Source organism: Doryrhamphus excisus, linkage group LG13, assembly GCF_037039965.1.
Source record: "Doryrhamphus excisus strain RoL-2023G ecotype Guam linkage group LG13, RoL_Dexc_Guam_v1.1, whole genome shotgun sequence".
NCBI classification, from domain to species: domain Eukaryota; kingdom Metazoa; phylum Chordata; class Actinopteri; order Syngnathiformes; family Syngnathidae; genus Doryrhamphus; species Doryrhamphus excisus.
This window is the reverse complement of record NC_136369.1, coordinates 20499251-20517666: the sequence shown is the minus strand read 5'-3', so window position 1 is coordinate 20517666 and position 18416 is coordinate 20499251. Positions and strand designations below refer to the sequence as shown.

General features: G+C 45.8%; 2 protein-coding genes across 2 annotated transcripts in view; both read left to right on the top strand.

The window, feature by feature from the left end:
* Nucleotides 1-46: 46 nt before the first annotated feature.
* Nucleotides 47-4227, top strand: fam219b (family with sequence similarity 219 member B). The gene is made up of 6 exons (XM_058089667.2): nucleotides 47-271; nucleotides 750-858; nucleotides 1524-1617; nucleotides 1696-1773; nucleotides 3265-3316; nucleotides 3669-4227. Exons 1-6 carry the CDS (start codon nucleotides 197-199, stop codon nucleotides 3816-3818), a joined length of 558 nt encoding a protein of 185 aa, XP_057945650.1. The 5' UTR covers nucleotides 47-196; the 3' UTR covers nucleotides 3819-4227.
* A 2631-nt stretch (nucleotides 4228-6858) lies between these two features.
* Nucleotides 6859-18416, top strand: part of LOC131139777 (AT-rich interactive domain-containing protein 3B) — a 74381-nt gene continuing 62823 nt past the window's right edge. Inside the window, exons 1-2 of the mRNA XM_058089663.2 lie at nucleotides 6859-7370; nucleotides 8572-9207. Coding sequence (XP_057945646.2) covers nucleotides 7335-7370; nucleotides 8572-9207 — 672 coding nt within the window. The 5' untranslated portion in view covers nucleotides 6859-7334. The remainder of the gene's footprint in view (nucleotides 7371-8571; nucleotides 9208-18416) is intronic.

Here is an 18416-nt window from a genome sequence, read left to right as displayed (position 1 = left end):
TAAACCACCGTAACATTACAAAAACATCCACACGTCCCTCTCCGGTGTTATTTTGAAACCGGAAGTAGAACTAAACCTCGTCATCCGCTCCTAGCATACAAAGCTAACAAGTCAATACGCGGCCATCACCGGTGTGCCAAACAAACTGAAAGTAATTATGGCAGACTTCTGGCCTACGTTGTGACAACTCGACGAGATGATGAACGACATCTCCGAGGAACCGGAAAAGGACAGCTTGCTGGAAGCTACGGCGAGTCCGCAGAATTTGACGGTAAACGGGGGCGAGGCTCGTCCGGCTAGCTAGACGGCTAGCTAGACGGCTAGCGAGACGGCTAGCTAGCTTGTAGTGAACACTCCTGACTGTCGCTAGCTAGTTAGCAGCCATTAGAGTTTGACAGTAGTTTACATTGAAACGACACGCATAAATATTGACGATATGTGCACATTTTTGACGGCGGTGGGTGTTGTTACCTTGGTAAGCGCACATTAGCGACTAATCAGTGGCTTAAAACGGAGCTAACGGATAGAAAACAAGATGACAACTACCGCATTTCCTTAATTAGTGGCCGGTGGCACCGAAATACGTTTTGTTGAGGGTGGAGTCATTTTGAACGGTTGCCACTAATTGACAAAAGATGCTCGTCAATGGATTTGTGATGCATGGGACTGAATGAAATGCATGACATTATGGTGTTGACTATGTATGACAGATAGCACATGATTATCGGACACATGTCTTTGACTTAAAGGGGCCCGGCAGCGGCACAAGACCCAAAACCGGAGATGGAGTCATCAGGCCTTTGGAGAAAAGAGGACCTTACATCATGTCCAGAGCCCCAGCCATCCACCTCAAGCTGCGTAAGTGTTCAAATCCACACCTGCCACATTAGGTTGGTCTTTTTTTGCTTTCTAATTGCGACAAATGTGTTTAGGTCATTCATGTGACTTCTCAGACCCCTGTCTCCACAATACTTAACCAGCTTGTCAAAATGTCCGATTCACTTGTGGTACTCTTCCTCATCTCTCACTCCGTCGTCACCACTTGCAGCAGGATCTTGAACACCGTCTTCTCTGCTCTTAGTGTATTTCCTTCCCCGCAATCTCCCGTGACAGTCGCCATTTCCGCGTATTTTGACACCCGTACTTGTCGCAATTTTGCCTCCTCTGTGCTTCAAGACACTTTTCATCTTGGAGTGTTTTGGCCTCCTTATCGTGTTGGAAAACTGCCTTCAGAAAGTCACATATGTGTTGGAATTCATGTTTCCCTTTAGTGAAGCACTGCTCGCCCAAGTGCCTGCAGCACTCGTGCGGCCCCATACTATGACGGCAAGACGCAATTATCTTGCTACTGACAGTCATGGCTGTGTTTTGACTCGTTTTAAGTGAATAGTAAAGCTATGCAAGCTGTACACTGACTACTCTAACGTATATCCATGTTTACTTTCTATAGCATTGTCCCTTCACAGGCTATACTGTCATCTCTATTTTTCGTCTTCATGGCTGTGGTTGCTCTTCTCCCTTAGAAAAGCACAGGGAGTTAGCCAGGAAGGCTCTGAAGAAGAAAGCTCTGGCACCAGGACCTCCTGTCATGCACCAGCCCAGACAAGGAGCCAAGAGGTAACAAGAGGCTACAACTGCCTGTCAATCTGTGCCACAACACCGATAAATTCAATCTGCCATCTCTCCTTTGATCAGGAAAGTCAAGTATAACAAGGGCTACACGGCCTTGAGTCAGCATGCGGAGGAAACTTTGATTGCACTGGATTCGGACAGGTCAGGACACACTTAATCCCTCATAAAAAAACAAAACACAATAAGCCTTTAATAAGAACATCCTGTTTGTTTCCTGCTATAAATCTTTCACCGGAAGTGCGTTCGACTGTGCCTCTTCATTCAACGGCCTTGAAGGGACCCCTCAAATAATACGCAATACTGCTGTTTGATTATTGCCCCTTTGCTATATTCTGTTATATTATTACTATCTTATTTTATATTCACTATTTTCAGAAATTACTTGAATTCAGTGCAGTAGTCTTCTGGCTACTAGGCAACAGTGATTCATTCATTCATTCATTTTCTACCGCTTATCCTCACGAGGGTTGCGGGGGTTGCTGGAGCCTATCCCAGCTGTCTTGGGGCGAGAGGCGGGGTCCACCCTGGACTGGTGGCCAACCAATCCCAGGGCACATATAGACAAACAACCATTCACACTCACATTCATACCTATGGACAATTTGGAGTCGCTAATTAACCTGGCATGTTTTTGGAATGTGGGAGGAAACCAGAGTACCGCACAGAGATGGCCGAGGGTGGAATCAAACTCAGGGTCTCCTAGCTGTGTGGCCTGCAACGCTAACCACTCGTCCACTGTGCAGCCTCAAAATGCATTAATTGTCCAATTTAATAGTGTTACGATGGTAACGTGGCAATTTATTTGGTAGAGGTCTTGGTTTGTAAGCCTATGCCTTCGGACTTGACTTGACTTGAACTTGCAAAACCCTGACTTTCTCCCATACATGCAAATTCATGATTTTGCGGGCTAACAATCTTGACTAAAAATAAATTTTGTTGGTTGCCGTGGTAGAATCCAGCCAAGCTTACTTTGGCCTCCACATAGAGATGGCCGAGGGTGGGATTGAACCCTAGCTGTGAGGTCTGTGTGCTAACCACTCATCCGCCGTGCAGCCCCGGCAGCAGTGATGTTTATCCTTAATACATCACCCGACCTTGCACTCAATGTAGCCAGTCATGGATGCAGAGTGAAAAAAAGGTTCTCCTCACATTTTGTGTGGAAGTGGTACATTTTTGGCTTCTTACATTGCCCTTCTTCAATACTCCCTTTTGAAACCCTTTAAGTTTAGAATAAATAAATTGGAGGTCAACTAGTTGATTTTCAAAAAAGGTGAGGGAGTGATGTAGCGAGGGACGACTGTATTGTTGTCTGTTTTAGTATCACTTCATCATGCCTTTTCTAATACTGCACTCTACTGAATAAGTAATACGAGAATGTGCGATTCAGTGCCAATTGCATTGATATCGGCCCACGCTGAAGACTGCAACATCGGCTTTGTATCGTGACGAACCAATTTGTACGTGGGAATGTCGTCTCCCCTCGGCAGCTGGATGCGGTCCCTTTTTAAGGAAATCAAATATTCTTCTGTGTGAGTTTTGCCACGTTCAGCAGATGATTAAACCTGTTGAGTCTGCACGCACGATTCCACTCCACAACAACGCAGACTAAACCGGTCTTTCCTGTCGTTGCAGCGATGAAGAAATTGATTTCGAGCAGTGCTCCTCCGGCTACTCGTCGGCCGAGGTGAGTCACTGACTAATAGAATGTTTTCACATGTAGTAGCAACTTTCCATAGTAGTAGTTCCAAGTAGCTTTCCATAAAGACACCACCTTCTTGGAGTTTAGGAAAATCATGTATGGTGATTCGGGTATTTATGGTAATAATGCTGTAAATAGTCAATCCTGAGTGACAATCTGGATAAAGTTGGCAGTGGTGATATTAATGGCGTCCTCCCCCATGAAGCAGTAGCTGTGAGCGGCGTTGTAGTTGATGGTAGCCGTACTAACACACGTACTAGCGTACTGGTACTAACACGTACTAGCTGACCCATGACTTGGCAAGAGTACAGAGAATCTAAGCAAACGTGCCCTGCAGGTCCACCCTGACTTAAGCAAGCAGCTGCTTCAGGATGGCTACCGTCTGGACGAGATCCCCGACGACGAGGACCTGGACCTGATCCCGCCCAAAGCCATGGGCTCCTCCATGTGCTGCTGCGCCGAGGGCCCGTCCTGCTGCACGCAGTGACGCTCTTTGGACTTGAACGCAGGTTTGGTATCAGGACGCCGGCACCCGCTGCCTTTACCGTTTCATCCGGCAACGCCGTCTGCTTCCTGCTCCTGGGAACGCCAGAACCCACTCCTCTTTTTCTTCTTCTTGTTCCTCTGCATGAAGAAGAGTGGCATGACAGCACAGATGGACGACGACAAGGAAAAAAAGCCTTATCCACTGTGACTCCAAAGCTATTTTTCTATGTTCATGTTTGTTTTTATATGTCAGACGCTAACTATGCTAGCACTGTAGGGGGACAAGAGTCATCATTTTGACTTGCTTGTTGCCCTCGGACGCCCCCATGGGGGGCCCATAATGCTCTGTGGCGGTCCACCAATGATGACATTCCCTGACTGCAGTTACTGCAGTTACTGCTGTTACAGCTGTTACAGCTGTTACAGCTGTTACAGCTGTAACAGCTGTTACTGCTGTTACAGCTGTTACTGCTGTTACAGCTGTTACTGCTGTTACAGCTGTTACTGCAGTTACTGCTGTTACTGCAGTTACTGCTGTTACTGCAGTTACTGCAGTTACTGCTGTTACTGCAGTTACAGCTGTTACAGCTGTTACAGCTGTTACAGCAACATGCCGCCTGTTCCAACAGTTCAGCCGCTTCAAGTATTTAAGTAGGACTCAGAAATGCACTTATGATGTTTGGGCTTCACAAAGACCTTTTTTTACTGGCTATGTGATATTTGACTCCATGGTCACCCACACTCAGTGGGACAGGAGTGTTGGGGCCACGCTGAACAGACAAAACGCTAACACTACACAACCTTCCAATGTCTACCGGCTCAGTGTCGGACATTACGGCGCCGTTCTCCAAACGTTACCACGTTTTGTGTAAACAGCACCACTTTATTCTCATAAGTAACGTCATTCTTCAGATGTTTATAGCAGTTGTTGGGGATATTATGACTATTATTCCCAAAGTATTAGGACTTCATCGGACGTTATTGGAGCAGCTGTAACATTGATGCGACGGTAGCCAGCAGGAAGTACGCAGTCTACGCTAATGTGCCAGTTGATCTCAACTCTATTACCTCCGTGGTTTTTTGTCTTCAAAATAATGTAACCTATTCTGAGGGGATTTGGAGGACTTTTTCAGGAATGATTGGAAATGGGATATGGAAGAAGTGATTACATTTTGGGGGTGATCCGGATGACCGTCTGGATCCGGGAATCTTTTGACATTGCAAAATAGGACCATTTTCAGCACTTGTGCATATAACTGGGATTATTGTCTTAGTGTGCGTCACAATATTGGGGGGGGGGGGCTGTGGCGCTTGGCGGAGGTCTGTGTTCTGAGTGTTGTTTAGGTCTAGTTTAGTCTAGGTCTAAGATGGCCTCTTTTCTATTGGGTAAAATATTCCATTTATTCATATTGAATCCTACTTGGCGGACATTCACCTATCACGGTCGGGTCTTGACCCAAATGATACAAATGTTTCTGTATTAATAGACATTATTCTCAAAATATTTCTATTCATTCTAACAATTTGACTTGAATTTCCAAAATATGAGGACTTCAGACAGTACGATGTTTGTATCGTTATTGTATCATTATCCTTACGCTCAGACTCTATGACTTGATTCTCATATTTCAGAACATGACATTATTTTTTGTCATACTTGTACTTGACCTCTACGCTTTGAACAGTTTTCTCCTCAGCGTGGCCCTAATACTTGTCTGTCTTGATCCACCAGAAGGGGACGGGGGGTGTAAGGTTAAACGTGACTTGAGAAACACAACGCTACTTTAAGTAGAGGCACATAAGTGCGTCAAGTTTCAAAAGAAACACTACAGATCTCAGTCAAAACCTACTCTATGTAGTAAATTACTTTTGCAAGTGAATAGTTGTCTGCGGTGAAATATTTCGACACCTCAATTGAACTCCACGGCAAAATCCTCCAGCGTTTCACATCACGCCAGAAAAGAAGCCATGTTGCGTCAGGAATGTGACCGTCGATGCTGTAGTAGTTATTTATTTGTAACCTTAAGAGATTGAAAGAATCTGTTTATACTTTTTGTTTGTTTCCCCACACAATCACCTCTTGAATATACTGAATCTTTACTTTGTTTTCCAAACATTCCCATTCCCGCATTAAGCTCCAGTCTGGGTTAAGACTGTATCAATGAATTACTATTACTGACTCTCTGAGGACGTTTACGTTTGTGGAATATAGAAACACCTGAAAATGTATTTGTTTTCCAACAATGAGTGGTTTTGACCCTCAAATGAATACTTACTTTCAGACCGCACTAATATTTGTCCTCTTGCGGCGTAAACCACCCCATTGTCGGTGGGAGAGAAAATGACCTTTAATGCTTGAAAGTGTGTGTGCGTGCATTGGAGGTAATTGACTATCAATGCAGGATTTATTTTTTCTTTGAAAATGCTAAAAGTGCACTCATTTTAAAACTCCACAATGTGTGTTGTGTTGCACTTTCAGCACACCGGTGGCCAGTAGCAAGTACACTCACGTCAACCTGTGCTATGCAACTGATGGACAAGCCACTCATCCGTTACTGAGCATTATAATAAAGACAATATTTTATGATGGTTCACACTTTGAAGTTTATTTGTTTACATTAGTAAATAGTTATACTGCACATTTGTGTGTGTTTCCTCCCCAAACAAATGTGCAGTAGATCCTAATAACAGCACAAGAGTGCCACTCTTGTATAGAGGATCTTTGACGGAACAAACTTTATTTTACAGAATGAGAGCAATACATAGCCATGCACTGACATTAAATACAAAACAACAGTTAAGGCCTCTGCTCAGGATTTATTCATCCGGTATGTTTTTCCATACCACCACCAGGGGGCAGTGCAGAACTGTGGCGAGCCTCTCTATGCAATTATTCACATGATTACAAATCTGAATTGGCACTGTTTGCTTTTCTAACGATATCTAAGGAGTGTCGTTTGGTGTACTTTAATTCTATGCTAACACTTATTTGACGAACAAGCGTTGTAATTAGCAAAACAAACTGTACCACATTGGTACAATAATTTCCGAGTGTCTTTGAACCCAGCTGGCCACCTTGCCCGATTACCCGTTAACGTCGCACCTCCATTCTTGAGTATGTGACGACAAACGGCGATGAAATAAGCGAGGATCGGAACGGTGGGACTTGTTGCCGAGGACTGGGGCGGGTCTCGGGCTTGCTAGCACGCCGTGTGGGGGGTGTCAGTTGGAAAGGGAGGAAGCAACGCTTGCGATTGGAGTTACCGAAAAACTACTACCAAGTTCAAAAATAAGACTTTTGAGGAAAAATCCGTCCGTGGGTTGAGCCTGGGTGAAAAACCGACGAGGGAAATAACGGTTTAAAAATCTAAGAAGGGCTTGTCGTGCCTGGCTTTGAAAGCCTCCCTCCCCCCCTTCCGCCTCCCCCGGACGTGCGCGTCCACGCCTGGAGGCGTGCGCGCGCGTGTGTTTACAAGTGAGTTTTGAACGAGTGCCAGCAGCGAGGCAACAAGGAGGCATGGTGGACAACTCAGGCACTAGTAAGGCACAAATGGTGAGTACTCCTTCCTACCTTCCTTCGCCCCCCCTACTTTCTTTTAAAATGCGTTTAAAACAAACTCAACGCGGATTTAAAAAAAAAACATTTTTTCGTAATCTTTCGACGGAATTATAGCGCGCACGACCTCAGTGTGTGTATGATAAAAGAAAGGAGGTGGGGGGGAAAGTCGCTAAAAGCTCATTTAAACGTTACTTGTGTCTTATGACCTTGTGGAGCGTCATTAAAATCGTTTAAAATCATATATCCACACATGTCGAGGAAGGCGTTTGAACCATTTTGACAGTTTTGACGCTCGTTCCTTGAGGTGTAATTAGCTGTATCTCCCACCATAAGCTACATTAGCCGGCACATCCGTGACTATTGGGACTACAGTTGAGTCTTTAGCAAGGCTGCGAGTGAAATATTAACTCCAGTCACCGATTTTTGATGCGGAGAGAGCACTCGATTGCAACGCGTACGTTCAGCAGCCTTTCTGCAATGATTGCCGATTAAAATGTGCACCAAATTCGGTAAAAAAAAAAGAAATCAGGTTACACGAGTTGGCGAATACTTGTGGAGCTAGTTTCCCCCTGACACATCCTCTTTTTGTGTGTGCACATTAGAAAAACACTACAGCTAACTAAGCTAAGTATATTTCGGGAAAATACTCCCATTTTGAATGCGCTTTTGCTCCTTGTGGATTAAAGCACAGTAATCGAGTTAGTTTTATTTATGAGTTCTCAGTGTAGAGGGATGTAACTTAGACTTGATTGCCTTGATTGACGAGCTGGTATGTAGTTCAACTTTCCACGGCTCATGTCATGTTCTTCTTTTCTGGCAAACTAGCAAACAATGAATCAACAGCGCCTCTGCTGGTCGCGACCGTGCAGTGCACTGCATTTTGCCTCAAGATGCAGTTAAACGCCGGGCAACATAAGAACGCCGCCATGTCGCCGCTGTAAAAGTCAGTTCGAAAACGCGAATTGTTCCAGAAAATGTAACTTTGCTAAATAAAACTTCCAGTGAAGAATGCGAGAATGAACCGACAACGTGTGAAAAATGACCTTTTGCTTGCAGCGGCGTGAATAAACTCAAGTGTATGAATGGGATTAATGTTGCACAAATGCCAAAACGAGGCCGGTGCCGCTCATGTGCTTCAGTTTATCCCCATGAATAAGCTATTTGATAACATGTTCATGTCCCCCCCGCCCCGCAGCCCAGCATGTCTCAGGAGCCCGGTGTAGCCTTTCCACAGAGTACCTCTACGGGGGGGATGAAGCTGGAGGCGGTGATGGAGCAGCTCCAGCGGCAGCAGCAGGCCCGACTGGAAATGGAGCGCAAGGAGAGGAAGCTGCGTGAGGCCCACATCATGTACGCTCAGCAGGTGGCCGCCCAGCAGGCCATCCTGGCAGCCGCCCGGGCTTCCGGGGCCAACTTCATGGGCAAGGGCCTGGTCGGTGCGGTGCCCGGCGGCGGGCTGCCTCCTCGCATGTCCAACCAGAGCAGCGTGGACTCTGAGAAGGAGGACGACGAGGACAGGGGTCGAGATTCCGCCGACGAGGAGGACGACAACGAGATGATGGACGGCGACGAGCGCAGCGACGAGGAAGAGGGCGGCGCAAGCGGCCTGGAGTTCCTCCGCAAGCAGACGCTGGCGTTGCAGCAGAGCGCTGCCCGCATCCAGCAGGCCCGCCCCTATGGCAGCTTCGCCGCGTCGGCCCCCCAGAGGGCGGCGTCCCCGCCCATCAGAGTCAAGCAGGAACCCGACGAGGGCCTGTCACCTGCGGGCGCTCACCCTGCGACCTCCCCAAATGGGCAGGCTGACTGGAGCTTTGACGACCACTTCAGACAGGTCAGTTTCCTTTCCATGACATCACTTCCTGTCTGTATGCCTTTCACACTAAAGTCCACACCTGAATGAGGTTTCTTTTAAAAGCATTTTAAATATTCTTAGCGCTCACACGTTCAGTGCAGAAGGAAGCTAACCACTGTGCAATAACACTAAACTAAAATAAACCAAAAGTACTCATTCTTTGACGTCATGCCTTCTGTTGCCAACAGGGCGTTCAGCTTTGGTGTTAATAATCTTGTTGCTGTCTCCTTGAAAATTTATTCAAAAGTTTTGCCCAAATTTTGCTTTTTCTACAACTTTGCTACGTCTCGCAGCGTTTCAGAACTCAATTCATGAATGATCGCTGCTTTGTGGTTTACTATGGCCCATTACCAGTCCAACAATATTGAAAGCCAAGTCGTGTGTAGTATTCCGGTCAGTGATGACACACATAACATGACATGACATTACATTACCTTCACACCGCATCAAGTCGGCCATAGATTGAACATTTCTCCCATTCTGTGTGGAAGTGGTAGGTTTTTGGTTTCCAATTTTCTTTGGTTACCAATTAACGGCGATCAGCGAGGTATAACTGTAGTCTGTTTGCCCCGTACTGTATCATTCTGCAAAATGGCGTACCCAAGCTAAAGCGCCCGATGCGTTGCTGTGCATTTAAATAAAATAACTGACTGTCAAATAACCCGCCATGGGGCCAAAGAAAGTTGCAAGTGCCAGCAATTGCATCAAAAAGGTGAGAAATTATGAAAACCAAGGTTCCACTGCACACAAGTAAAATAACTTTTCTTTGTTTTGGGGGAAAAAACTTCCCAATTGGGAATGTTCTTTCACCACGTGTGTATGAAGTTATGTCTTTTTCTTTTTTTTCAACGCACCGAGGTAACACATGGCTGCCAATTAAAACATCTTCTAGCGAACTCGGGCGTTTTGTTTGATTTCACACTTCAGTTCGACCCCCCCCCCCCCACTCTTAGCATGGGGGGGGGTGTCATCTCACACACTAATGGCATGTTTGCACGTTCTCTATTAGTCGTGCTGGGAGGTGCAGCTCTGCAGAAGTTGCAGTGACGTGAGCGCCGCCGCCGCCGCCGGGCTGACGTCACGTGACGTTCAATTGTTGGGCCTTTTTTTTTTCGGGTTGCTCATCACAGCGGAGGCACTTCCCAAAGTGTGTGTAGCTTTGACCCACAATTGGCTTTTGTGGGGGGGAAAGCTGCTTAAGTGAGTGCTGGCAGTGGGCCAGGCTTGTGTGTGTGTGTGTGTGTGTGCGTGTGCGTGCGTGTGTCTCCCTCTCGGCGCTTGGCTCGGGCTCAGGTTTGGCTGGGATCCTGGTAGTCAAGTCAGCAGACGGGGCCCGCTGTGGGCGGTTGGCCCGGGTCAACGTGAGGATTTTGGGTGGGAAGGTAGCACAGTAGCAGCTCGTTCCGCTCCGAGCGCTACTCCTTTTCCGACTCTGACCCCCCCCACCGCCCCCCAACCCCCAGTAGAGTTTGGGCTGTGTGCCAAGTGCACTTTCCCTTCAAGATAAATATTGCCTCAGCACAATGTTACAGAACGCTGGCTGGAATGCTAACTTGGATGAGGGCCGAGCTCCATGTGGTGCAGCGTGGTGGCGGTAGTAGTAGTATTAGCAGCAGCAGCAGCAGCAGCAGTAGTAGTAGTAGTAGTAGTAGTAGTGGTGCAGGACTCGCTCAGGTCTCGTGTCTGGCTTGTATTATTATACGCTATATTTAAAGGCCAAGTCTTTGGGACGCTGCTGCCAAAGGCTAAATTTGGCATCAAGGACACGCGGCGATGACGTTGCCGAGCAGTCCTGGTCGTGTTACCTCTGCCAAGTGGGGTACATTTCTTTCAGTCACAGTTTGTTGTGTAGCAGCGTTATGCAACAGCTCGCTTCCAAAAAAAACTGTGCACGGGTCAAAGGTGAACATCAATGTTAGATCACGATTCTCCCAAAAAATGTGCGTCGGGTTTATTTACACAATGCTCCGCAGAAAATATTGTCATGTCATTGATGCTTTTAGATGGGTACTTAGCAGGGGTGCAACGATACACTAAAGTCGGTTCGATACTTTATCGATACAAAAAATAAATCACCTTTACACAAATGCAGATAAAGAGGGAGGAAGAGGAATATTTCAACATTTTCCTTCATTATTGTCATCATAGTCCGGCTCAGATTTTGGCTCAGGTCTAAATAAATTTTGACATTTCCCTTCTTTTTTGTTGTCAACATATCTTAAATTCTTGTGAAGATAAAATTGCTACATTATTATTATTATTCTTTTTCACGTTCAACATTTAGAGATTGATACTTAGGCATTTTCCTTAAAAGGACTCACTATGCTTATTGACTTGTAATGGTAATGGTAATGGTAATGGTAATGGTAATGGTTTAATTTCATTTGAACATGCATCAGGTTCCGATTGAGTGCATCCCATAATCAGTTCCCAGTTCCACATGTCCAAAAGGAGTAGGAAGAAGCAAAGCTTACTAAATCCTACCCCTCCATCTGGTACTTTTACAATCACTAACTGTTACATTTGTTCACTTCCTGCTTTCCTAATATACTAGTTTAAGGTTGTTTTTTTATTTAATTTTACACACCCATATAAGGACGTCAGGCTCACTGTGATGTCACAGGGATCCGGTGTTGGCCATCCCAAACTTCTCTCAGGGGGTCACTTCCAAACGCACAGACCTCCATCTGAAACCCTGGCATGATTGAACACCAGAACACAACATGCTAACTACATTTACAGGTCAGAAAAGTCCAAAGAAAGTACCCTGAACTGTAACTGAAGTTGCCATTCCAGGAGTTTACGTTGTATTTTTTTTGGCGTTGGTTACCATTTTAGGTGTGGTATCGGGACCATTTGGTTAACTTCCTTTTAGATTTGGCGCGGGTGCGGATAAAGAAGGAGGAAGAGGATTATTTCAACATTTTGAGTGTGGCGCCGGTATCAATAAAGTTACCACAATAAAGTTAACATTTTGACATTTCCCTTCATTTCTGTTGTCAACATACGTGACCTGGATGACGCACATTGAATGATGCATGTTGAAGTTGCTTATTTATGATTTTTTTTTTTGCTTTTGCTAACATGCAGATTGATACGTAGACATTTTGCTTAAATGACCTTAAACTGCAGATCAAGTTTCCAATCCAGCATTTTCAATTTTTGTTTTTTTATTATTTAAGCTTTTAGCTTTATTTTTTAACACGTATAAAGGTCCCTCACATTAGCCGCAAATACAGATTAAAGGAGGAAGATGAATAATTGGCAATTTCATGTTAACACACCTCAACTTCTGATGAAAGATAAAAGAATAAAACACTTTTTACTTTTCTTACAATCTCTAAATGCGTAATTTGACATTTTTGTTCATTTTTCAGTAAATAATGCACACTTTTCCCCCCTTAAAGTGTCAGTGCTATCCTTGGTGTCATTTTGCTTCTGGTTTTGTATCAGTATTATGCAAAAGATTTACATTTCCATAATTGTTTTGTTCTGAAAGCTATGCAGCGTGCCTGTGTGTGAAGTGTGTGACGAAAGTGTGCGTCAGAGGCCACTTTATTGTCCTGGTGAGTTATATTATTCTGTAAGCTGACCTGGCTTTTGTGCGGCTGTTGTCAGAACAGAAGATCACAGCAAAGCAAAGTTATAGCCGGCTGGTGCCCCTATCAGTGGCCCGATGTCTTTTATTAGGAGGGGGGCGGTCCAACAAGCCTGGGGGGGTAGGGGACTAGAATTGGTCTGGCTCTTTTATTTTTTTTTTTTGTTTCCTCTCTTTTATCTTTCCTGTCATTATGTCAGCTCTGCAGTATTTAATGGCGGCTCATCTCTTCAGGCAGTTTCAGGTTGCACTGCTGCAGGGGGGAGGACGACAGTGGAGTGGATGCCGGGGGGTGGGGGCGTCTTTTCCTTTTTTTCCTGTTATTTATTTATTTTTGATGTCATTGTCTTTTTGAGAGGCCAGAGATGAGCCTGGCAAATGCCGCAAATACCTGCCCACCTCCCCTTTAATAATGGCGAGAGCTCATTTATTATGTTCTAAAAGCAGCGACAAGAGACGACTCCTCCAAGAGAGCAAGGCACTGAAAGGCCCAGGCAGCATTTCATGTTGCTAAGGAGTCCCGTGCACTTAACATCCCACCGCCCCACTCTCCGGCCACCCTGGTTGGGTCGAAGTGGCTTCGGGAGGAGCGTTTGCCTTCCACAGGAGACAACGCTGCGGCGGACAACCATTTAAAAAGGGCAGGAAGTGTAGCGGCCTTTGGCTAGCGATGGTACCAAGGAGGAACCGGAACTTGAAAACCCTCTCCTGTTTGGGAACGCTTGGCCTTCCTGGGGCTGCACGGCGGACGAGTGGTTAGCGCGCAGACCTCACAGCTAGGAGACCCGGGTTCAATCCCACCCTCGGCCATCTCTGTGTGGAGTTTGCACTCCGGTTTCCTCCCACATTCCGAAAACATCCAAGGTGAATTGGCGACTCCAAAGTGATTCGGTTGAGCCGGTTTCATAATTATACCTTTTGAGTGTTAAGTTGGTGTGTGATGAGTTTAGTGTTCTTTGTCAGAACACTAACACATTCCAAAAAGATGCTAGATTAATTGGCCACTCCAAATTGTCCATAGGTATGAATGTGAGTGTGAATGGTTGTTTGTCTATATGTGCCCTGGGATTGGCTGGCCACCAGTCCAGGGTGGACCCTGGACGTGCGTGTTGAGCAAAATATGTCTCCGTTCAAACGATTCAAATCATGTGATTGTCCGTGACGGAATCTGCCTCATTGAAAGCTTCTGTTAACATTCAGTCAGGTTTCAGAACAAACAAGGAGGGCGTGGATTACGTGTCTTTGTACTGACTAAATCCTGAACGCTACGTCTGCACTCTTTTGGTTTTTTATTTGACCGACTTTTGTCACACTGGTCCCTTTTCAAAAACCACACCATTCAAAATGCATTCATTCATTTTCTACCGCTTATCCTCACGAGGGTCGCGGGGGTGCTGGAGCCTATCCCAGCCATCTTGGCGCGAGAGGCGGGGTCCACCCTGGACTGGTGGCCAGCCAATCACAGGGCACATATAGCCAAACAACCATTCACACTCACATTCATACCTATGGACAATTTGGAACCGCCAATTAACCTAGCATGTTTTTGGAATGTGGGAGGAAGCCGGAGTACCGCACATAGATGGCCGAGGGTGGAATCGAACTCAGCTGTGTGGCCTGCGTGCTAACCACTCATCCACCGTGCGGACTCAAAATGCATTAATTGTCAAATGTAATAGTGTTACGTTGGTAACATGGCAATGTATTTGTTAGCACTCTTGGTTTGTAAGCCTATGCCTTCGGACTTGTCTCGACCCGACTTGACTTGAACTTGCAAAACCCTGACTTTCTCCCATATTAAGCTTTCAAACATGCAAATTCATGATTTTGCGGGCTAACGATCTTGACTAAAAAATACATTTTGTTGGTTGCCGTGGTAGAATCCAGCCAAGCTTACTTTGGCCTGAACAGGAAGTCGCTGTGCAGGTGTAACCTGACAGTAGTCAGGTTGGTGTTGGTCCACAGACTCCCCACAGATGGGTTGTTTCCACTATATTACTGCGTTTTATACACTTAGTGGACCCAACCTGTCCTTAAACCTGAGCAAGGCACAGAACCAGGATGAATGGCGTCGCCCCCCTTATTGTTTAAATACATATTTTCCATGGGTTCTTGGGTTTACACCACTAGCGAGGATTTTTTATGTATATGACAGATGGAGGAGGGTGGGGGGGACAGAGACGGGTCGCCACTGTGGTTTTTTTGTGTGCGAGTGATGTATGGCCAGTGTCCTAAACAGCCCAGTAAATAATTGCCAAACAAGGGGAGGGGGACAATGGCGTCGCGTGGAGGGAGCACACGGGGGCGTGCAGCAGGCCAGCCTCAGCACTTTGGCCCCCAGCCGCCGTGGGACATGGGCTGCGTGACCCCTGTATTCCACCCCACCCCATCTCTCCACACACACACACACACACACACACACACAGAGCCTGTGATAATCCCTCTGTGATTAATGCAGTTTTAATCGTGCCTGCACAGCAGAGATTGGGGGTGGTTGGGGGGGGGGACGCTCCCGTGCATTGATGCTGACATTTGTGCTACAGGTGGCTGGCAGGGGCCTCCCTTCCCGGCGCTAACTATGTTGTTTTTGTGTGGATGGTTCCTGTTAATTCCTCATGGTTGAACTCCATCATCCCTTCCCTGCCACCATGTCACGTTTGCTACTTGGCGTTCAACTCTTCCTCCTGTTATTTGCAGCCCGTACGGCCAGTTTGCATCACCGTAATCTGTCGTAGAGCATATTTTTATCATTTATATCTGATATCTGACTGTACTTGCTGACTGTACTGTGCTTGTTAAGCCCCTTCAGGCTCTTTGGTGATTAAGGGCTATACAAATAGACTTGACTTGACTTGACAACCAGCACTGCTCCCAATAGACTTGTACACCACTATGTACATCTGTGCAACACTTATAGTTACTCCAGACTCCATCCACTGTGCAATATATTAAGTTCTAAGTGAAGTATTTCTCCGGGTACTCCGGTTTCCTCCCACATTCCAAAAACATGCTAGGTTAATTAGCCACTCCAAATTGTCCATAGGTATGAATGTGAGTGTGAATGGTTGTTTGTCTATATGTGCCCTGGGATTGGCTGGCCACCAGTCCAGGGTGTACCCTGCCTCTCGCCCCAAGACAGCTGGGATAGGCTCCAGCACCCCCGCGACCCTCGTGAGGGAAAGCGGTAGAAAATGAATGAATGAAGTATTTCTATAATGCCTCGTATTAGCTCACTAGCAAGATCTCATAGTGTATAGACTGCTCATATATTTCATCTCATTTCATATTATCTGCAAACTGTATTTGTATATAACTCTGGGTAAAATAGTCGATTTGTTAATACTTGGGTTGTTTATATTGTTTATTTTTTATATTGTGTATTTTGTGTCACAAAAGTGCCAGGTAGCATTCTGTGCCAAAACATAGACCCCCGGGACGGGTGGAAAATTGGACAAAAGCAGCATGAAGAATGTACGCAGTATTTGTATTCATCCTCTGTTTCTTGACAAGAAGCCTTAACTAATCCCTCTAAAGATGACATTGACATATAAAAATATCGTCTTATTCAATCCCAGACATTTTTTTCAAAAGCCGGCCCTTTTTGGTGGTTTGGACTGATTTATTTCAAGGCACACAGAATATTGTGTTCTCGCGCTACCACGCCGCCAGCAGCGCCGCAGCTGCCCATCCCTCGCCATCCCTCGCTCCTCGTCTGCTGTTGCATAATTTAGCTGTCGCCCCAGCAACACATCAGCCAGGAAGTGGAGAGCTGCACAGCTGCAGCCGGGGGAGATCGATAGAAAAGATTGCGCGTGAGCTTTTAGAGGCCGGAACGTTTGGCGCGGTTCATGGTTCATTCATGATGAACGCCGGGTCTTGGACAGATGGCCCGGAGGTTTTATTTTGACAGCGGAATGTGCCATGGAACCATCCTGGCGCATCAATCCTCTGTTGCGACGCCGCCCAACATGTGACAAATACGCCTGATGACAGCGACACCAGGAGACTGGCTGTTGGCCCGCATTACCAGGACTCGTACAAAGAGGAGAAAGGAAAAGCATCTAGACGTGTTTTACAGCATGTCCCCCCCCCCCTTTGGCGTTTACTGAGACCAAAAGCTGTGGCGTCGACAGAAATCAAAACGCCTTGCACCGTAAACTGACTTGCTGAATAAAACATAATCTACACGAGCCTTGTGATGTAAATGTCAGCCATTTGTCCACTGACGTCACGATCACGGCAGGACGCAGTACAAGTACATGTACTTTACAAAACACAACATGTATTCGGTCATTTTCACACCATAACCTTCTTATGGCACAGATACCGATACTCCATATAAACAATACATTATACACCTGGCACTTGGGGGTGCTATTTCATATCTACAGGACTCTAATCATATTTAAACAGGTTTTTTTATACTCTAACTATGAAAATATTCTGTTTATTAATATTGGAAGCCTGCTTTACGTACATTCCCTTCTGGGGGTCGGGTCTGGAACCAGTTACCTTGGATAAATGAGGGGCGCCTGTACAGGAAGTGCTCATTTATCCTGCAGTGTAAATGGCTGCTGCAATTACTGCTAAGAAAGCAGGAATCTTTCTTAGCGATATTCCATATAGCATTGTCCCATTCCACGGTAAAGCTTTGGAATTGTATGAACATTAATGTTTTAACATTATGAACTGTCAAGCTGAAAAAAGACTTGTAAGTGTAAAAAGAAGTTATTTTGCATGAAAACAACAAAATACTCATGACACTCTGGTCTATCTGGGTATATTGTTTTTGTTTTAGGTTTGTTCTTTTATATGAAAACCGCCGATGTTGCAGCAAAGTCAAAGAAAAAGTTGGAAAAAATGTTTGACTTTAGGGGTGTTATGCAGGGGGCACTCCATTACTGCTTATACTATACTGTAGTATACTTACAATATACTTACATTTCTTCAAGGTTGCCAGGTCTGCGGGGTAGTTGCATATTCTGTTATTTTTTAAAAAAGAGTGATGGCATCCTGCATGAAGATGACAAAAGCGCCGCGTCACGGCGGCTCAACCAGCTTGACTCACGGACTCGCGGCACGGATTTATTCTCGTCAGCCGCCCTCCGAGCAGGTTGGAGTTCAGTGCGGCCGTTGGCGCTCGTCAGCCGCCATTGTTTGTCACTGCAGGTTTTGGCTCCGCCCCCTCCTCCACTAACATTGGAGAGTAACAGGGTGGAAAGTTCACTGTGAAGACTTAATGTGTATGGAGATGACTGAGTGGTCTTTGTTGGTTTACCGTATTAGCTTTCTTCACATCGGGGGTGGGGGTTGCGGGATTTTTTATTTTGCCATATTTGGGTTTGTCCTGGCTGGTGCACGACCCTCACTTTGCCTTAATAGTGGCCCACTTCCTCTGAATGGAGGCCACTGATCTCCAAATTGTGCTTTTATTTTTATTGCCATTTTTGTGTGAACGTTTCTTTGTGCTTTATAGCCGCCGGAGCCCTAATGGCCGCACTTCAGTTTCTATCAGGACGCCGACTCTTCAGAGCTGCACCAATTAGCCTCGGTCTTTAATTCTATTTGGCTAGTCCAGTTTCCAGTAGAC